General features: G+C 33.3%; 1 protein-coding gene across 1 annotated transcript; it reads left to right on the top strand.

Moving 5' to 3' along the window:
* Positions 1–14,994: 14,994 nt before the first annotated feature.
* On the top strand, positions 14,995–15,679 carry LOC111896886 (stress-induced protein KIN2). Its single transcript, XM_023892852.2, has 3 exons — positions 14,995–15,123; positions 15,232–15,300; positions 15,427–15,679. Exons 1-3 carry the CDS (start codon positions 15,067–15,069, stop codon positions 15,505–15,507), a joined length of 207 nt encoding a protein of 68 aa, XP_023748620.1. The 5' UTR covers positions 14,995–15,066; the 3' UTR covers positions 15,508–15,679.
* The last annotated feature ends 7,183 nt before the right edge of the window (positions 15,680–22,862 follow it).

The following is a 22,862-nucleotide window of genomic DNA, read 5'->3' as shown; positions in this document are numbered from 1 at the left end:
ATCTAGATATTGAAATATAGTTGTTCAATAGTTTTGGATTTCCATTGACTTTCATCTCATCCTTCACAACATTCGCAACTTTCATAACTGGTTTCCATTTTTGTACCGGGACTTGCAAATCATGAGATGATGAACTACCAGTAGTAGACTTATTGACGAACTTGTCAAATGCAGTCTTTATCTGTTGCTCTGAAAACTTCCCATTTTGATATTGTTTACCTTTCCCTTCAAGCCAATTGTTGATCGTATATATATCAGATTTTCCTTTTGTATACGAAAATTTGATCGGTTTTGAAATTGAAGGATTTAGAAAATTTGGTTGTTTAGGTGAAAATTTTGGTTTTGCTTGAGTTTTGACATTCAAATTTGATGAATTATTCGTTAATTTGCCAACATTGTGAAACTTATGATCATTCACAAATTTTTGCGAAGTCTCAAATTTTCTAATGTTGTCATATTTTCGAACAAATTTATTATTATTTTTCATTGAAATTTTGTCAACAGAATATATTGGTTTGTGAAAACTTGTATCCTTTTGAAATTTTGATGATTTTTTCTTTGAAATTTGTGCTTTTTCAACTTTTGGTTTATCATTAGACACAACTTGCCAAAAGATTGCTTTTCTTGCTTTTCTTTTTGAAACATTATTTTCTGTTGAATACTTTCCAACCGTCAATTTAAATTCATGAGAATTTAGTTTCACTTCCATCTTTGGTTTTTCATCTTTTTCAAAAACTTTGTTTTCTTTTTCACGTTTAACCACCCATTTTTGTGATGATTTTTGACCTTGAAAAACATAAAAATTTTGAGTCAAATAGTTTTCTACTGTACTTTGATTTGCAAAGAAATCTTCAGTAGTTGACCTTTGATTATCATTTTCAACCATTTTGTTGAATTCAGTTTTAGTTTTCTCAATATTTCCAGTTGTGACAAAGACTTGATTTGGAAAGATTATGTTATCTGTACATGTAAAATTTCGATAAACCACAGTGTTAGTTTCCAAATAATGTGCACCTTTGTCATTAAGAATTTTGTCGAATTCTTTTGTATCACCAAACACTTGATTAACAACAACTCGTTGAGGTGTTTCATGTGAATCCTTCACTTCTTCTTTGTCTTCATCAGTGCCATCAGTCTTCTAGCTTTCAACTTCCACATTATCAAAGTCACAATGTTGCGAAGTAGAGGGTTTATCATTTTCATCCTTTACTATTGAATCAACTATAATTTCTTTACCTTTGACCTTAGATGTGATATTAATGATTGACAATTTAGAACAATCAACCTCTTCTTCCTCTTCGATCTCACTGATTTCACTCACATAATCTGAATTGTCATCGACATCAGCATAATTGAGTTGAGAATCAAGAGTTGAATTTTCAGTTTTCTTTAAGATTTTCACTTGTTCATTCTTTGTCAAACTTTCATTGACAATATCAACCAAATCATCAGCATTCAAGAATTCATCAATTTTGACAATACCATATACGAATCTATCATCAGGTATTTTGTCAAAATGAGCAATTGTGTTTTCGCAGTCATAAGAAACAACATCAACTTTTCCACGTTCATATTCAAGAAAAGGTAAAAGTTTCCTATGTTGTTCTTTGCTTATTTCAGATGAATAATGTAAACCAGTTAACTTCGCATACAAACGTTTAGCAGAGTTACAATAAATGTTTCTTTGTGCTAGTAACAACCTAACTTCTTTATCTAGATTGTTCCTATCACAATTTACATTTTCCATTTGTAGTTCAAGTTTATCTACTCTGCTTCGTTTTATTTCTAATTCTCTTCTTGTATCTACTAGTTGCAATTTTAGATTTTTTGCTTCTGTACTAGCAGACACAATAACAGAATCAAAATAAGCAACAGTATCATCAAATGAAGTTATTTCAGCATCATAAGCAGATAAAGGAATATTAAATGATTCAAGAATAGCACGTACCTTGGTGGTCATTGGAGATTTATCAGTGGACTTGGACACAAAGCATCGTCCAGAAACTTCCTCTTCGCAATTATCTTCATAGCTTGCGAACATTGCACCATGAGTTGGATGCCTCATTTCTTCATCATCAGATCCTGAAGACCAGATCTGATAAGTTCCACTTTCTTCTTCATCAGACTCTCTTTTCGCAACTAATGACAAGCCTTTTGCCTTCGTGCGCACCTCCTCAAGCTTTTTTGAGTAGTAGGCTTCATCCTTGATTTTGCTTTTTCTTCTCCTCTTTCTTTCTTAGCATACAATCAGCTGCGAAGTGATTTGCCCCATTGCAGTAATGACAATAAATTCCAGAATCACCTTTTAGTTTCTTCTCTTCCTTCGCATCTTTCTACTTTTCTTCAACCTTTTCCAATTTCTTCTTTTCCTCACCTCCAGCTTTTATGAAACCACTCTTCGCATCATTTGGCTTTCCTTTTGGCTTGAAAGGCTTTTTGAAAAATTTCTTAACTCTGTTGTTTGAATAGAATGCAACTGCTTCATCATCAGAGTTCATTAAGAAACCTTCATTATCCGATCCTTCTGTTTCACCAGTATCAATTTCTGAAATCTTTGAAACCAAAGCCAAAGGACCTCCTAGACTCTGTTTTGATTCTTCAAGCATTTCTGTAACTTCACTTTCGTGTGTTTTCATCTGGTTGTAGAGATCATTCAAGCTGGTTGTATCAAAACTCTGTTGGTTCTTTATCATCATACTCACACTACACCATTCTTTGCGAAGACCCATGATGAATGTTAGATTGAATTCCATGAGAGACCTTGTGATTCCATACCTACTGCAACGATAAACAAGCTCATTCAGACGATCATAGTAGTTTTCAAGAGTTTCAACATCCTTTTGTCTGAATTCCTTAAGTTCAACAAGACATTGCTTAATAGAATTGATCTTCGTCTTTTCGCTACCTTGATACTTCTCTTTTAGTGTGATCCAAATGTCCTTGGCTGTTTTACAACTACGAATGTAATTGTAAACCACAGGAGGCAAAGCACCTCTTAGTTCTCTCATACACCTTTTCTCTTTTTGCTTCATGCGATTCTCTTGATTAGCAACTTCATCTGAAGAAGAAGATTGTCCAATTGGTTGAACATTATCAGGAAGGTGACCTTTTCCACTGATACAATTCCAGAGCTCTTCATCGATTCCGTTTAAGTAATCCTCCATCCTATCAGCCCACTGATCATAGTATTCAAGGATTAACATTGGAATTTTAGTTGAAGAACCAAGTAAGTGAGAGAAAGAAGTCATGGTGTTCATGTTGAAGTTCGCCATTGATGAACACGAGAAATTTTAGAAAGCTTGAAAAACTTGATGAATTTGTGAATTGATCGAACAAATTGATCACCGATTGCTAATCGATCACTCGACTAAACAATTCAAATGCAGAATCGATTCAAATCTGAAGATCAAGAGAGATTTTCAGAACCAAAATGCGCGGAAAATTTTGAGTGAAGTTACTACTCAAAAAGCAAATGATTCTAAAACGAAAATCAGATCAATGCAGTTTGAATCCTGCTCTGATACCAATTGAAGAGAATTGTTATCGAGATTTAGAATGCAATCATGATTGTATGAATGAAAAGTAAGAACACAAAAAGTAAATATTAATCAGATCTTATATTGATGAAGAACTGATTACAAAATAAGTAGAGAGAAATTGCGAATGATTAATGAATCACTTGTGCATTCGATCCTCTACTTCTAACCTCAGTCCCTATTTATAGGAAACCTGAGTGTATAAAAAATATACTAAGTCCGGAACTATACGCTTTGCAAAAATGAAGACTTAGTAAAATAACTAACATGCGAAACTAAAGAAACAAACATTTCGACGTTTACAACATTTAGTCTCTACATTGATGGTGTTGATTTGTTGGGTCAGCGCTTTGATGTCGTGGTTTGACTCATGTTGCTCACGTTTCTTGCATGGTCTATTGATCATAAGCACTCCGTACTGCCGTTGTTATTTTTTGATGTTGGCTTTTTGTTGACTAGAAAGGTAAGCAGTGGGCACCCTACACTCGTCACTATTTTTTTGTGATGAGTTTCTCTGGCGGGGTCAGTGTTATTGTTTTGTGATGATGTAAGTCTTGTGTTTACCATCGTAGACACGTATTGTTATTTATTAGGTTGTGTCGTACTGGGTGTAGGTCTGGATGGCGCCAACTATCTTGATATGTCTCCGGCTTAACTCCATCTCTTTGAAGGATGGAATGAAGGTCCTGAGAATCATAGCAAAAGAAACAAGATTGTTAGTCTTCGTCTGGGAGGTAGTCCTGAAACGAAGCTCCGACAATAAAGTCAATTCGTCTCTTAGAGAGAAGGTGAAAAAGTTTTAAGTAAGTGTTTAAGGGTTTTTGTTCTCGATCCCTTCTCTTGGAGGAGAAGGGACCTTTTTATACATGCGGTCGGTGGGACATATCCCCAACATTATATTTTACCTTTTCAGGTTTAGGAGGGATAGACGACCTTTAATTGGTAGACCGTGCTCCTCAAGTGGTCGTTTTCCATTGGTGCAGGTTTGCCAGAAGCAACGTTCTGAGTGCTCCACCTGTTACTCTTAGAGGCAATTGATACTATTTTGTCTTGACCCTGACTTTGGCGCATTGGCGCCAAGGAATGAATATTGGATTCAGAGGTTGAGGGTGAGAGCAAGGACCCGACGTACGACATTTGACGCTCTTTGCCCAAACTGCCTATCAGACTGACGGTTCCACTATATTTGACGTATTCTTGGTGGGATACGTTTAAGGGCCATAATTGGGACTTGGGTTGCCAAGTAGAATTTGGTCCTTCTTAGTAGATTGAATTGCGCTTTGACTTGGGGCCAAGCTAAATAAAGGATAAAATGGTATTTTGCCCGGGTTATGGGCTAATAGATTGGACATTTGGTTTGGGTTGAGATCCAATTAATAATTGGATGTTGTTAATACATCGAAGTTTTATTTTAATATTATGAATTTTTAGATTCCAAAAAAATTATCTATAAATAAACTAATAGAACTCAAAAAAGAAATCTACTAATGGTATTTAATACATATTTACCAAAGGGCCTTTGACCTAGCGGTAAAGAGTGACTCTCTCAAATGAGAGGTCATGGGTTCAAGTCTCACTAGGAGACATATGTGGTGTTTAGGATAATTTTAGGAGTATGATAGTTTTCCATTTCAAACAAATAAATAAATAAATAAAAACTTAATACATATTTATGATACTTAATTATGTTATTAAATTGTGTGTATTCGATTAAATAAATGATATGATCATCTAATGTCTTGATAAAAAGTTATATAAAAACCATAAGGAATTTTTCTTTGCATGTCCTACAATAGTTATCTCCTGGCGTTTTGTTTTGATCCCAAAACTCCTTATTACAAACTTGTTAAACTTGAAAGCATACAACATTATGAAAAACCTAACATCAACATGCTAACACACCTACTAGGTGATGTTTATAATATGAGAAAGAGTTCATGGAAGTTAATAACTCAAAGGATTCCTTCCCACGTCAAACTTTTCATCCGCCAAAATGAAGTTTGTTAAATGACCATCTTTATTGGCTTTACGTTACTGATTTAGAGGTTTAGCCACGACCACAAATGATAGTTACATTTTATTTGGGTGCAATAACATATGGTCAAATGCCACTTCCGGATTTGGTACAACTAGACCACCTTCGATACCGCTTAAATGATTTGGGAGTTTTGGGTGTGAAGCTTTGTTTGATTTCGTTGTTGAAGATGGTGAGTACCGAAATATACGAGAACTTTCATAATCAACTCAACATGATATAAAGAATATGGGTTGGTGTTAGGGGGGGTATTAAAGGTCATCAATATCCCAATGGATCTTAGCCTAATAGAGTTTAGCCCTTTATCAAAAAATGTTATAATTTTATAAATGATCTTAAAGATTCTAAAACATCGTAAAAGCCTTTAAAATATTATAAAACATACCAAAAGTCTCTAGAATGGCAAGGTAGACCCTAGAAATGTTATGAAACATTCTAGAAGATCGTGGAAGACACAAGAATGTCATATACTTCTCTAGGACATGGTAGAACATTCTAGAAGCTAGTAAATAGATATAAATTATGGTAGACGATTCTTGAATGTTGTAGATGTATCTATATAGTAGAAAAATCTTGAACCTTCCTTAGAGGAGGTGGTAACATGTATAAATAGGTATGAAGCTTAATGGTTTCAAACGATCCACCAAATACTTTAAGAAAATAAAATGTAGTAGTCTCTTTAAAGTGAAAGTTCTTTTCAAATAGTCTTAATAAATGTATTGTTGTTTCCCATATAAAGAGTCATGCTCAACAAATGGGAATGGTCATATATATATATATATATATATATATATATATATATATATATATATATATATATATAACCGAGGAAATAGCTTAGGTCCCTACAGATAGAGGCAAAATATTTCTCGTTCTCCAAGTCATGTCTCTCCATTAGTGTAATATAACGGTCTGACCCCTCCATTTATAGCTAGAAGTGTAAATAACAAGAAGTTAATAATAGTCACCTACTATATATATATATATATATATATATATATATGCAATATTTAAGATTATAATCTTGACAGAAAGTTAAAAAGAACAAGAGATTGATAAGAACCATGAACAAATGCAAGAAGCTAGGGCTTATTACATATCCAACAGAAAGATAGTCACTTAAAAATTCGGTTATTAAAACTAAATGATAATCATCAAACATTCATTAATTATATGTAAATTAATTAATCAATGTATAAGAAGCTATGAAAAGAAAAGAAGTCTTGGAATAAACCTACACTTAGGGTTCCTTATGGAAAGAAGGTATGTTAAATAGAGTTGGTATGTAAGCTACCGGTAGACATAAATGTTAATCTTCTTTCTAATGGGTTAACAATTTTTTTACATGCAAAGCGAATTTACCATTTCTAGGAAAATATTGCTATAAGAACTTTTATATTTTGCACTAGATGCTTTATATACTTTGAAAAGAAGATTTTGACTTAGATAAAAAGAAAGTTATATTTTGATAAATTAAGAGAGATCTCCATGGGAGGGGGGTCAACCAGAAATGACATTTGCTTTAAAGGTTATTTAGGAAATTAAATATGGGATCATGGTCAAATGCACATGACACATCATTGCTAACTTTAACACATTATAACATTTTACTACCATTAAGTAAAAACGAAACGGCAATATATAATTTAATGCACTAACTTAATTGAGACCCGAAGTTTTTGTGTTTTAGGATTCTTTAGAGTGCTTAAAGAGACATGAACACTTGGTGTGTTTTGGGCACTCGTCTGGTTGACTAGATCCCATACATTTATTTGCACTTACGGTTATATATTTGTAACTGATCAAGCATTCTTTGATGCAATACACTTCTAAAATAAATGAGTTCTTGAAGTTGTTCATGAGGTGTTTGGTAGTATTGCAAATTAGGTTTACGGGTTCAGGTCAACCATAAGTATCACTTATAGCTCAAGTGAGACTTGAACTCTCAATTTCATCGAGGAAGAGCACATCATGTAAAGTGGGTTTGCTAAGAACATCTACATCCCAACACAAAAACCACTTTTATACTAAACTTAGCGCTAAAGTGTTCCAGCCCTGAATCTTACAGAAAATATAGTTTTGGTGCATTTGGTCAAAAAAACAAAAAACTAGAAAAAAATCCTTACAACGTTGATTTATGAGGGAGCATGAAAAAACACACATGATGGAAAAAAAGACACTAAGTGGCCGATGGTATGTCCCCAATACTAGCATAGCGAGACATACACAATGGTGTCATAGGGATGCACCTGTGAAGCTCCCCATTCATACAAGTCTCGAGCGTGATATCTACTGAGAAAACCGATCGCCCACATCTAGTGCACTAGTAAAGGGTATTTGAGAGAAGTACCCTATAACTACAAATCTCTCTCCCATAAACTCTTCCACAAATTTTCATCGTGTGCTAGAGCTAACTAATCTCTAGATGACTTATGCTTGTCCTCACCCAACTAGGTCAAAACATGAAAAAAATGGCCTAAACCACATATATATGTTTCTAAAAACCTACCCAACTTCTATATCCCAAAAATATTATGCTCAAGGGACCTTGATGAGCCATAAAGTTGCAAACTTTATCTAATCCCATCACTCAAACTTCATTTATGAACCAAAACATGCTAAGAGGTCTTACGAACGAAAACTAAATGAAATTCAAACAGATATTATTTGAATTTGCACAAAAATTTTGATCTAACATAAACTCTAGCATGCAATTCGATGAAGAATTTACCAATGAAGATGTGAGAAGTCAAATATTTGATAACTTATATTCAAGCAGAGATTATCCAAACATCAGATGATGCAACGGAGATCACTCAAACGAGAAACATTCAAACAGGGTATTTGTGAATCGTATTATGTTTGTATAGGAAATAGGCGAGATCCTTGCATATAGATTCAAAATGTTTCTCGTTTTCAGACTCCTCAATCTTGACCAGTCTCATGTATCGGTTTACTCTATGCATTTTATTTGAAAAGAACATGAAATTACAATGTTGTAGTGATCTCTGCAAATTTATTAATCATATTCTTTGTTTGTTCGTAAGTTAGCCATGTGTTTCTCCGATCAGAACTGATTTTCTCAGCCATTCATGCATCAGGGTGTTGGGGTTGAGTACGATGGGAGGAGTTGTTTCAGATTAGATTCCTTTAACGCTATCTCTGAAGTGAAATCGGAAAAGACTGGGGAGCAGTTGTTCGATGGTGAGGGATGGGGGTTTTAGGGAGGCTTTCTCTAACACGTTTACATACAATTGGACGTCACGATATTTGATTCCTTGGAGTGAGTCTTATTTTAGGGCTTTCACGTTCTTCATTCCTGAGAATCCTTCGAAAGCAAAATTTCTTCTGTGAGAATCCTTCTTCCCGACGATGTAGACGTCAATCACCTTTCCATGTCTGGTGAAAGGTTTAGCCAGGTCGTCTTTCTTGTTCCATTTGAGAATCCTGCCATATGTAAGTTGATCGACACTGAGTTATGATTTAGCTGTTGTTTCCTTCGCCGGACCTCTGTCCACTCACCGGAGTGTTGTCCTTTCATCTCCTCTGGCTATACCCCACACGAATGTTTGATGATGTGCATTTACGAGATTCAAACAGAGATCAGCTCCAACAGAAAATAATTCGCATAATATTTAAGATCTACTCCGGATGTAATTCGGTTAAAATCATCAACGTGATTCGAAGAAAAATCAAAAAATTATAAGAATGAAATATTAATTTAGGCAAACGCATGTTTGACAATGAAAAAAAACAGTAAGCAGATTACCTATTCAATCGTTGTGATTATTCTGCGATTGAAGAATGAACACTTGAAGGATCTACTTAAACCTCAATAATCACTGAGACGCCATTAGAGATGAAGGTTTCATGTTTGTATGAGAGAGAGAAAGAGAAAGAGAGAGAGAGAGAGAGAGAGAGAGCGTGCGAGAGAGAGAGAGAATTCTGTTAGCAGAAAGGGAGAAAAGCATAAGATAGGTAGTCTGGTAATAACTTCGCGCTCATATTTGATCTAAGAATAGATTTTGATTTTATTATCTTATTTTTGTTATATATTAATCTTTAGTATTATATACATCTATAAAACATTTATAGCTTAGCGGGTAAGCCACTCTTATGATTTCAGCTAGAGGTCACAAGTTCGACCCTCTTTTAGCTTCATTTTTTATTATCATTTCTTTTCACATTAACCATTTGTAAAATAACCATTGATGTTATTTCTTGACGATGGTTTTCTTTTGTCATTTTATCAACCTCATATTCAAGTGTTCAACCACAATTTTATATCAAGTACTTTTTATTTAACAAATCAAGACCTTAATGACTACTGAAAATCAAATCTTAATATTTATGCAAAAGGACCAAAACAAACCCGTCTCCTTAAATATCTCACATTCAATCTACAATTGGATCGTGGTTTTAATTTGGTTAATGTCTTTCCAATAGTTTTTATATTGCTTCACTATGTGTAAGACCCGTGTTTTAAACGGGGTTTTTAAAAAAAATATCAAGTTGTAACATTAAGCAATTTTTAATGTAATACTTTGTTGGTAATTTTGAATTTTATTATAACACAAGTGACAGTAAAATATTCTTATTTATTAGGATAGAAGATTGACATAACATCATATTTTCATTTTTATCCCTTAATAGCAACATACTTTCATGTGTATCACAAAATGGCATCGTACTTTCATTTCTAAACTTTCATCCATATAAATCTAAGTTTATAGAACATTTCACATCAATATGTATATTAAAAAATCGATTAAAGAGATAAAACGATGAATGAAATTACTAACTTGTTGTGGTACTTGGTATTTTAATGTCGATTTTTGAGAGCTTGGTATTAACACTTAATGTAATTACGAATTCATATAATTGAAAGAGATACAAAGTTCCATGATTAGAAGAAAAACAAAATTCAAAGGTTGAAGAGATACTAAAAAATCGCTATAACAGTCAACATTCCATATATTAACACTGATATTTATTCGAATTCAATGAATTAGGTGTCAAATGGAAAGACATTCAAAAATTCGGTCAATTGCCTGTCAGTATCAGGTAAAATTAAGGAATTTTACTGATTATATAAAAATAGTACTTAGATGGCATTTTTTTAAATAATTGAAAAACATTGATTAATGAGGGAGAAATTGACAAGTGGCAGCAATGAGTTTTATTTATTAAGGGGGTGTTTGACTTAGCTTCTCAAAGCCCAAAAGTCCTTTTTGAAAAAGTTACAAAAAGTCAGGATTTCCTGACTTTTCCAAAAAGTTGATTTTTCTTGTATAAAAAATCCAAAAGTAACTTTGTAAAACTAGTTTACCAAACATCTTTTGTTTTTTTTTCTTTTCCAAAAAGGACTTTTGGCTGTGAAAGCTAAGTCAAACACCCCCTAAGATAGATGAAAGATGAAAATAAATGTGTCAGTTTGTTTTTGTCTGCATAAGGACCTACGTGACTTATTGATATAACAAACAGGACACATTCATATGTTATTTTTACTTTATTTATTGAGATCTCAATTACTACACATAAAAAGGTATAAATTTTTATTTTATTAATCATCAGATAATTCAACTGTATAATTATTACAATTATTGAGTGGTGCAAATGGAGAAATATAGGAATTCAGTTAAGCAACATAAAATCTTTCACATCCACTAGACCGTTTTGATTTGTAGCAACTATAAAATAATACAAAATTAGTTAATTTTTTTCTTAACCTAATAAAGAAAATATTGTTTAAGGTTGAAACTTGAAACATCGCATTTTCATTTTTTTTTTTTAGAATGGGGACACACATACATTCTAATATGCTTCTAAAGTTACTCACTAGTTATATATATATATATATATATATATATATATATATATATATATATATATATATATATATATATATATATATATATATATATATATATATATATATATAAAAGACTTAAATTTTAACTTTAAAGAGAAATATAATTTCATGATATTGTCAGACCAAAAGTACATTGGTCAAATTTTCATTTACTTGATGCAAATTCTAATGTGAAATGTTTCAAATGGATGGTGAAGTATTCAAAAAATAGTTAAGAGTAACATATACCTACAATTTTTCCTTAAATATACTTTTGTTTTTAACATTTGATGCCACCTATGAAAAATAAAATGTTGATGCCACTTACAAAAGATAAAATTTAGATTTTACGTAAATATTTATTTTATAATGAATTTGTTATGTTTATAGAAGTCATCTTCATAATATGTCAATAAAACATAATACTCTTAATCAAATTTTGAACGTTAAAACATCTGAAACCTTAATACTATAAATATAAAATTTTATTTATAAATTTAAAATAAATAATAAAATAATTGAAGTTTAAATTAAAAATACAAAAGGTTAAGGGTGTGTTTTGAAATTATTTTATTTCATAATGAAATAGATGTACTGTTCACATGATTCACAAAATAAAATTGCTCATTATCCTCTATTCTAATAAAAAAAATCTCTTTCATCCTACGTGGCATCTGCTAAAAAAACTTCTAAGTAAATTGCCTAATATGCCCTTGAGCTTTTAAAAGCCCCAAACTCATTCTACTCATCTGTTTATTCCCCAAACATGCCTCCATTTGCTCCAATTTCAATATATTGACTCCAAGCTTCAATGCGCTAATAATTGATTGGATTCAAATAGCTACCAAGAAATTGAATTCGAATCATGTATCATGGAGTAATCTGCTCATATGTTGAACAACGTAATTGAAATAAAATGGTTTATAAGTTGCAATTCTGCACTCTCGACATGCATAGATAAATCAAATCAAATGTATTTGATTGTTAGTCGCACTCTTTATTTTTTGCTAATCTAGGGTATGATGTTGTATGATTTCTTTACCAACGAATAGCATCTCATAAAAAGATTGGAACTTTCTTTTTAATGTTTTGAACACAATCCAATATTACTCCACATAAGCATTTTGCTTGCTTACAACTTAGGTTGGCTCTAATGTTGGTCGTGTGTCAAATGCATTTTATAGATTCAATCTAGGCCAATGACTAGTAAACTCTTTCTCTTTTTCTCTTCTTAGTTGTGTGAGTTTCAAATCTACTTGATATCTGGTTCAATTGGTAAGTTAGTTGCTATGAGGGTATGAGATTTTGTATTTTGAAGATTACTTATCTCAAATTCAAATACATCTTCACAGGATAGTTTACATCGATCATGTAAACATCCATAAAAAGGCCCTTAGTGTTATAATAAAGTTCTATATTTAAATAAAAATATATAATAAAAAAAACTGGGCTCATTTTGTCCTCTCTCAACGCCCCCATGTCAATAAGAGCATGTTATATTTTAGTTTTGATTTTTCTTAATTGGTGTATTAATTGCTAATGCATTGTGTTAAAATTCCGATTTGAAAGTTTTTTTTAACAATGAAAATATTTTATTTTGCATATTCTTGGGAAAATAGTGAGTGTCTTGATATCATTTATTGGTCTTTGAGTTCGTAGGTAGGGAATTTTTTTGAAAAACGGCAAATATATTACAAGACAAGGAAGGAATAGAGTACAACCATAGGTAGGGAATGGATGTTGTTTACATGACCAATGAAGCCACAATGACTAAAATTGATTGCACATAAAAAGATATTTGATTATGTTTTCACTTTATTGGCAACGAATATGCATAAAATCATTCTTTTTGGCAAGTAATACGCATAAAATGAAGAAAAAAAAAAAGGACATGCAATCATTGAATCAACTTTATAATTTGCATTTGAATAATTTACTTTTTAACAACAATTTGTTGTTGTAATTGGTAGATGTTCATTTGTTCAAAAACATTGTAATGGACAAATGCAGATCATAGGTTGGTAATTTTGAGGAAAACAGTGGATCAAAGTTAAATTTTCCAACCATGTTTGATAATTTTGGGTCCTATTTTAAAATAAATTAGAAAAAATTCAACAATTACACTCAAAAAATTAATTATATATTTATGTTTTATATTCCCATACTTTTTTATTGATCAGCATGGGTTTGTTTATCTCTTGGATACCATTGTCTTAATGTATTTATATCAACATTGGATTCAACCCCAAACAATCACAAGTTAATTTCAACCAATAATTACAAACTTACATAGTTTTCTTTTATCCGTGGTTTTCTGATTATTTTTTGGCAAACGTGTTATTGAAGCGGCTGTCACACCTGAATTTATTTCAAGAATGTCTTTAAGTCATTCTAGAAAAAAAATCTCTTCAAATTTTAAAGAAGAAAATATTTATTGGCTGTATGCTTTACATTAATAATTAATAAGAGGCAATGACAGTCGTTATCGAATGTTGGTTTGTATTTCAAAAATCTTGTTCTTATCTAGAGTTTAAAATAAATAATGATTAAAATTGTTAATTTTAGATAATGATGTCTCAAGTTGTGTATAATGAAGTTTTTAGAAATTTATAAGCAATTTGTAGTTTTTAATTTGCAATTTATTAAGTTGTGTTTATTTATTTTTATTACATCTATGTTATATTTAATTTTTTGTATGTCAATTTCATTTCCATAATAGATTGTCTTTTTTTGCATAACGTGTATTGGTTATTCAAATAAATTTATATTAATTTCAAATAAATAATATAAAAGTCTAAATAAAAATTATATCTTATTAATTTAATAAAATTTTATAATTTGTTTACCTGTGGTTTACACGGGTTGTAACCTATTATTAAATAAATAGACAACTTATTATCTATATTGTGTTTAGAAAAATCGTGCATCAAAGTATTCTCGGCTTAGTGGTTATAGCGTTGCAGTTTTTCCATGGAGGTTCTAATTCAATTCTCTTATGAAGCATTTTCTCTATTGAATGCCCACATTTTTATTATCAATATAACAAGCTGACATGGCAGCCACGTAGTCCCAATTAATAAAATGAAAAATAAAACCTTGCCATGTGAAAAATATTTACGAAAAAAAAATCCTTGCCATGTGGAAAATATTTATGTGAAAATAACTAAAAAATTACATGTGTCGAAATCAATACGAAAGTAAGTAAAAAAATCATTTATTAGGAAGGATATTAGACTATTAAATTTAATGTTTAAGTTATACATATATTTTATTTTCCACGAATTAATAAATTAATTTTGGATTCCACCGTTTAATAAATCATACTTCCTTTAACAAAAATACCTGCATGTGTTCCTAATTTACAGAATTTTCTTATTCCATAAATGTTGTCCACTAATTTATCATATAAAAATAAAAACTATTTTAAAGTTATGGTCTTCTTCCCTTCCTATTCAAAAGCCCAAAAAACATGCAACTCATAACAAAAACTTATGGTGAATACTACACATGTCACCATTTTTGTATCAATATCAAAACACTATAAATACTTTCATCTCTTCTTTATATCTCTCATCAAACACAATCTCTTCCTTCTTGATTTCCATCGTATATTCGTATAAACAAACACCACTCCCACAAACAAAATGAACAACACACAGAGCGCTGGTTTTCAAGCTGGTGAGGCCAAAGGCCAAGCCCAGGTTACTCATCCTTATCTTTATTGTTTCATTACGAATATTTGAATTTATAACCTTTTTTCATATAATAATATAATATTTGATTGTATTTTGTTATAATTATGTTATTAGGAGAAAGGCAACCAACTTATGGATAAAGCTGGTGCAGCTGCCCAATCCGCCAAAGAATCGGTGCAAGAGGTTCGACTTTTATTATCTTTACAACCCATAAAATGATCATTAGAAGAAAAAATAAATGAATGTCTTAATTAAATATTTTATGTTATGATTAGTATTTTTTAATTAATATGTAAAAAAATATTGTAGGCTGGTGCACAAATGCAGATGAAGGCATCAGACGCAGCTGAGGCGGTGAAGGATGCAACCGGAATGAACAAATCAACATAAATATTGATTTTCGGGTGCCACGTCATCAACCATGATTCCATCATTAATATCGTTCTTAATAGCTCACCTATATGTCGAGTATCACAATCAATTACTGGCATACCAATGTTTATGATTAGTAATATTTGATTATTTAACTAAGAAATAAAATGGTCGATGAAAGTATTAAACATTTGTGTGTGTATGTTGTGGTATCTCCTCTCTCCTCCAAACACTATGTTCAAAGTTGAACTCCATTATACAAAAAATGGAAAGGCGTCCAATCTTGTCGTACGAACCCCCAATATAAATCGGTTTTAGAAAAATTTAAAGAAAATAGGATTATATTCTATAGAAATTGGTTTGTAAAAAAAATTTGTTCTTATGAGGCATACTTAGCTAGATTTTAAGCATTTGGTTTGATTTCAACTATAGAAAATACGATTCCTAAATATCAAACTGGACTATATAAAGTGTGTGTTTATAAACTTTATATGATCCACACTGAGATATACAAAACCAACTCTTTAACACAATGACATGGTCCATATACATTTTTCAATTGAATTTAAGAATCGGATGTTACAAGATTTGGTTCCTAATGTGTTATCGATTTCTAATATGTTTTTCAAAATTCTACATAGATCTATTTGAGGTATCGTTTATAGCCTTCCACTTTTGTAAATAACAGGATCCATCACGCATAAATTCCACATAGATCTATTTTAAAGTGAAGATGATTCGGTTCATTTTGAAAAATATAGATCATATACTACGTTTTACTAAACTAAACTTATGAAAGTAAGCGACTACGGTTAAATGACATTGGAAATGTTAAGAAACGATTACTATGCACTTTCAATTTGTAAAGTTCCAGATAGAGATGATTTTAAATGATTAATTTTTTTATTAACATTAAAAGTTTAGTTAATGGTTACGTACATTAGAAACAATTTAACTAATTGATCAACTATCGTATAAGATCCATTTTTCTCACAAATACGAAACCTAATCATTAATTGGAAATGATTTATTTCTTTTTACACCAATATGGTTTTCATATTCATGTAAATGGCATATGCAAGAGCACTTTGTTATTCAGGTTTATCCGTTTGTCAAAATTCCCAAGAACTTAATTAGTACCACTTAAACGGAAAAGGCTTTCTTTGAGAACCGATCTTTCTATTTCAAAAACAAAGGTTTTAGGGTAAAGGTTTTTAGACCATGCACATACATCTTATGGAGACGATCTTCATGGTTAATTACAAGAAACTGATTTGTTCTCATATCATATATATTAACAAGCTAGGAAGTGATTCATCCTAGTATCGAGTTGAAGATATTAAAGCTTTGATTGATCAAGTTGGAATTATCATTTATTATGCGTGTTTTTATTTTACATACCATTGCCAACTTCAAAGTGTGTCTCAGCTATCTTATGTTGAAATGTTGTGTTGTACTACCCAATGATCCCTTTATTAAGCAATAATCTCAATTTATTGTTATGTTATAATAAAAGTTTATTGATCAGCTACTGCGGTTTTTGAAATTTATTGTGTTGAGATTATTATTTTCATAATATAATTTCTTGTTTAATATATGTTCAGGTTTAAATAACAAACAGGAGTCTTTGTATATATAACATATTCAAACATTAAAAAAATAGTTTTATTTTTAAATTTTGTAATAAAACCGCAACATTTTTCTGAAAATTTTGAGAGGGATTTGGGTAGAAAAGGCTTTTGATAAGATTTCAATTTAATATTGATTAATCAAAAATTACCTCTGATGTAAGCATTAGCCGTCGTAGACCAAATGGTTTCTAGCCTAACGGTATCAGATCATACTCTGCCTCCTTGAGGTCGAAGGTTCAAGTCCATGTGTATGTTTTCAACAAAATATGTGTTTGATCGAAGATGTTTTGTAAATTGATTTTAAATTTTTTTTTCAACAAAAAAATATTTTTTATTAATGACCTTGTAGGAGAATTTGAAATTTTAGGATATTGGATAAGATCAACTCTTAAGATCAGTAGTAGATAAGGCCAACAATCTTAACCAAAATTCAAACCGCTAAAAAGCTTTCATAACTCTAAAAAATTAGTAAGTAATCATCGATTAGGGAAAGAATCAAAGAAGCACTTCAAAGTTATATAGGTGTTTAGAAGCATTAATAAATCTCAAATAAACAACTTCAAAGAAGATTTAGTACATGCAAAAAAGCGTGTACATCGTATACATACACAACTTTCACAACAGTAAGGTCCCTCGTCCCTAAGGCCATGAGGTATGGTTTTGAGATTTTACGCGTTAAAGGGCTGCCACATCATCATCAACCCCTTTTCACCATCCATTCACTATAGGGTGGAAATGGTATTCACTAGTGAACTAATGAGAATGCATTCATTTTGGAGGTAACCAATCAAAATTCCCGTAATCATCCGTGAAGCTATTTACTCCACACCACAACTACACTCATTGGGGGTGGTGTTCACGTGTGAGCATCCCCTCCACATAGATATTTACGTGTATAAACATCCCCGTACCCCATGGCCTAAGGGACCTCCTAAGTTAACCCGAGGGACATAGATGATGCTTTTAATACCATTTATATGATAAATAACACATAACATTTTACATATAATGAAGGCTTTACTTCGTTTCGTCAACATACTAGGATCATGTGGCCATTAGATAAGATCCATGTCAAGGAGTATTAAAGCTCAACACACATGTTAAGGCGTTCTAGAATGCCAATCACAAACATCAATATATGGATATCCGAATCATCCATCTAATGGAATCTGGATCGTCAAAAAGTCATTAAAAAAATTAGACCACACAAATCTCAAAACCCATCCTAATATGAATGTTCATGATTATGCCTAAAATTTATTTCTAAAATTAGAAAGTTTGTTTGTACCGACCACTATGATTACTTTTCCTGGTCCTACCTACTTATTGTAACACCCAAGATTTTGAAAGCCAAGAAAGTAAAGGAAACCCTAAATTTAAGAGGGACTCGACGAGTCAAGGAAGGACTCGGCGAGTCAGAGCGGGATCCGGGTCGACAAGGAAGTGACCAACTCGACGAGTCGGCCAAGGTGACTCGGCGAGTCTGGTCTGTGCGAGGAAAACCCTAATTCTGGGAGTTGTATCCTATTTAAAGGGTGTTATGTCCCTTCCTCAGCCCCCATATCACTCCAGAGGACCTGTAAACCCTATTATACGTGTGAGCTTCCATTATTGAGAGAAATAGCTTTGGAGGAAGGATACTTTGGAGAGGAAACTTGAAGATCAAGAAGGTTGCTTCAAGGGAGAGGTGTGTGCTCGAGATCTACTTCAGTATTGTGTTCATCTTGGAGGTATTAAGCTGCCATTTTCCCTTCTTTGCATCTAGATCTATTTTGTCATGAGATTTGGGGGTTTTATGGTTGTTTGAGGCCCAAATCGGGTTAGGGGCTTAGATATGTTGTTGCCACTTCAGATCTATGGTTGGGGGAGTCCATTATGTCATAAAGCATCAGGAGATGAGTAGTTGGTGAAGCCCTTGTGTCCTTAAACCAAACCCTAATATGTTTTGAGCCTAGATCTCTTTGGTTATACGTAAAGTTTGCAACTTTACGTAGGGATGGAGTTTTGGAAGTATGGATCTATGGATTGGAGTCCCTGCATGACTCAAAAACCCTCTGCATGTTGAGAGATCTGAATGGACTCGGCGAGTCCTTTGAGTGGACTCGGCGAGTACCATGAAGACGAGGAGGGACTCGACGAGTGGGAAGAACAGCTCGTCGAGTCGGATGAAGATGGGCATGAACTCGGCGAGTTGGATGAACAACTCGTCGAGTTGGATGAAGTTTGTCGTGTGCTCGGCGAGTCTGTTCTTAGACTCGGCGAGTCAGGTCGAGTGATCCCAAACCCTTCGAGTTAAGACTCGAGTCAGCGAGTCGAGCCAGGACTCAGTGAGTTGGTCGGGACAGGAATCGAGAATCAGTAAACTCGGCGAGTCAGGGACTGACTCGGCGAGTAGAGTCGCGAGTGGAAGGACTCTGGAATTATGAACTCGGCGAGTCAGTAGGGTGACTCGACGAGTAGGGTTGACCTGGAAGGTTGACTTTGACCAGGATGTTGACTTTGACCAGAGTTGACTTGGTTGACCTTTGAAGGTCAGTTAGACTAAGTGTTATGTTGATATTGGTAGCTCGGGGAGCTAGCAGAGCAGCAGTTCAGAGTTAGCGGTCAGGTAGCGGTCAAAGGGGTTAGCAGCAGCAGTCCAGCAATATCAGGTGAGTTTCCCTTTGTATGAATGGGTCTACGGCCACAATGCCGGCCCATGTAGTTATGAGTAGAAGACCCGGGGGTTAGCCCTAGGCACAGTATGCTAGTATGATATTTGGACGAGGTCCAATGACAGAGGGCGGGTGCCCAAGGAGCGGTTTATGTGATAGTTTATACTTGTTGTCTGTGTGATACTTGTATGTGCCTGGTAGGGAGGTGAGAGAGGGCGAGGTCCCGTATCTCACCAATAGCAGAGTGTGGATGGTGTTCCACATCTCAGTAGCAGCAGAGCAGGGGCGAGGCCCAAGTTAGGAAAGGAGTGAGGGTGGGCTGGGCCCGAACCTCACTATCAGCAGGAGTATGGACGAGGTTCCATGACTCATCAGTAGCGGAACTCGGGCGGGGCCCAGAGTTAGGCGAGGCCTTAGAGCAAGAGTTGTTAGTATATGTTTAGTTTATGTAATGTTATGTGATATGTTTACGTGCTATTATAAGTTAGAGGGCGAGGCCCTGTGACAGGCGAGGCCTAAGTGAAACAGATCTGTATCCGAGCGAGGCTCGAAGCCAGGCGGGGCCTGGAGCGGCGAGGCCGCTGTATCGGGCGAGGCCCGAGGTAGGGGGCGAGGCCCCGGATAGCGGGCGTGGCCCAGTATGTGCAGTATGTGGTTTTGCATGGTATGTGGTAAGGTGGGGAACTCACTAAGCTTCGTGCTTACGGTTTTCAGTTTTGGTTTTCAGGTACTTCCGGTAGCGGAGGGAGGAGCTCGGGGTGATCGCATGGCACACACCATAGACTAGTCAACCTGGGAATGTTTACTCTGATAATAAACATGTGTTTTGAAAACCTATACTCAGATTATGTTTTGGAATGATGTCTTTGGTTAAAGTAATGTTTTATTAAAAAGAAATTTTTTGTCTTAAATTTTGGGATGTTACACTTATCCCCCTCTTCGATTACCTCTATTCATTTTTCTTCTCCATCGATCTCTGTCTATGTTCATCTTATGATGAGTAAGATGACCGTGTCTATGAGTGGGTCTCTAAAACCACTCCATATTCTTTAATCGATCGACCACCAATATACATTTTTCTATTTCTAAGTCCAACGTTTTTTATTTGTGTAACCCTTACTAGAAAGATTTTATGGACTCTAAAATGTATTTGTTGATTTCCAATAGCATGTTGTAGTTAATGCCTCGACCCTTATGTATCAACGTTGTTGGATATCGATGGATTTTTTTCTCAATTTTGATAATCATGTTAATCTTCATCGGTACAAGGCCCGCTTACTAGCCCATGACTTCTCTTGGTAACTATTTGGACTTTCATGAGACTTTTATACCCATGGTCAAATCTGTTACCTTTCACACCGTTTTTAGTATTTTCATCTCTCAAGCTTAATGGTAATAATGCATTTTTGAACGAAGATATTAGTTAGGAGGTTTTCATGAAACAACATCCTTGGATATGTTTATTCCTCTTATCCCAATCATAATTGTTGTTTTCTAAATGCTCTTTATAGCCTTAACAAGCCCCTCGTTCTTGGTAACATTACGTTGTTGTCATCTCTCATCTTTATTATTTGTTATTAGCAAGAGCGATACCCCCATCTTCACGTTCTATCGAGTCCATATACTATCTATTGGCTTCTTCATATGGATGATATTATTTTCGCTTCCTCCTTTTCAACCCTCATTTGGTTTATCGTCGCTTAGTTTCCCATAAAGTTTTCCATGAGCGATCTTAGTCCTATTTCCTTTTTATGTGTATTGTTTTATCATGGTTATCTTATGATTTCTTTATTTCTCAAATTGTCTTTGCTCGTGACATTCTCACATGTGCGGTATAATCATTATAACACTCCTACTATTACAAAATGAAAATCGTATGTTAGTAATGTTGCACTTGCGCATGATCTGACTCTTTATTGTAGCCTCATCAGAGTTGTCAAGTATCTTACTTTTACCCGTCCTTATATACCATATGTTGTGTACCAAGTTGGTATCTATATGCATGATCATTGGGAAACTCATATTAATGTGTTAAAATGTAAACTTTGCTATCTTCAGAGCATCCTCTCTCATGTTTATCAACTTTATTTGTCCTCAATGGATCACCTCGTTACTTACATTGATTTAAACTAGGGGGATCAACTAAGATTCGTTAGTCTACTTATGGTTATTGTGTATTGTAAGTGATAATCTTGTCTCTTACTCGTCTAAACAACATGATGTTATTTCTAGGTTAAGTGTCGAAGTTGAGTACCGAGGTGTGTCTAATGTTATTGTTGAGTTTTTTTAGCTTTGGAACTTTGTTTTTGAACTTTATTGTCCATTGTTTCATTTATCGTTGTCTTTTGTTATAACAATAGTGTTGTTTACATTACTTTTAATCCTGTATATCCACAATGAACCAAACATGTTTAAATAGATTTATACTTTGTAAGGGAGCATGTTGCTTTTGGTCGTATGTGTTACATGTCCGGTCTTCATATTAGTATGTTGTAGGGTGAATATTATTTGGTTTAAAACTAGAAAACCAATAAACTCAATCAAAATCGAAATTCAATTCAGACAAACCCAAATTTTAAATTTAGTTTTTGGTCTGTTTTAGACCAATCTAAATTATGATTTTTGGTTTATGGTTTGAGTTGTGGTCTAGTGATGTTCGGACCAAAACGAATCGAATTACGAATTTAATTAATTTATTTATTTGATAAATTATATTTTAATACTTTATTATTCAAATTAAAAAAAAAAAATGAAAACATATTTTCAAACTCAACATTTACATTTTACTGTTGACATCGTGATCCCAAAACTTCCCTCTCTTAGTCCCTCTCAAATGTTTTCGCGTATGAACCCAAAAAAAAAAGCCTTTGGGTTTGTTGTTTGGAAAAAACAAAAAAGGACTTTGAGTTTTATTTTTACTCTTAATATTGATTTCCTCGGTTTTTAAATCAAACCAAACTTAATTGTAATATGGTTTTTGGTTTGTTTCGATTACCTTGAATTTGGCTCGGTTGAACCCAAAAAAAATTCCTAAAACTATAAACATAACCGATTTCACCCCGGGTTTACTGTCATTTTTACGAATGCC

Source organism: Lactuca sativa, chromosome 4, assembly GCF_002870075.4.
Source record: "Lactuca sativa cultivar Salinas chromosome 4, Lsat_Salinas_v11, whole genome shotgun sequence".
Taxonomy (NCBI): domain Eukaryota; kingdom Viridiplantae; phylum Streptophyta; class Magnoliopsida; order Asterales; family Asteraceae; genus Lactuca; species Lactuca sativa.
This window is presented reverse-complemented; position numbering and strand designations above follow the sequence as displayed.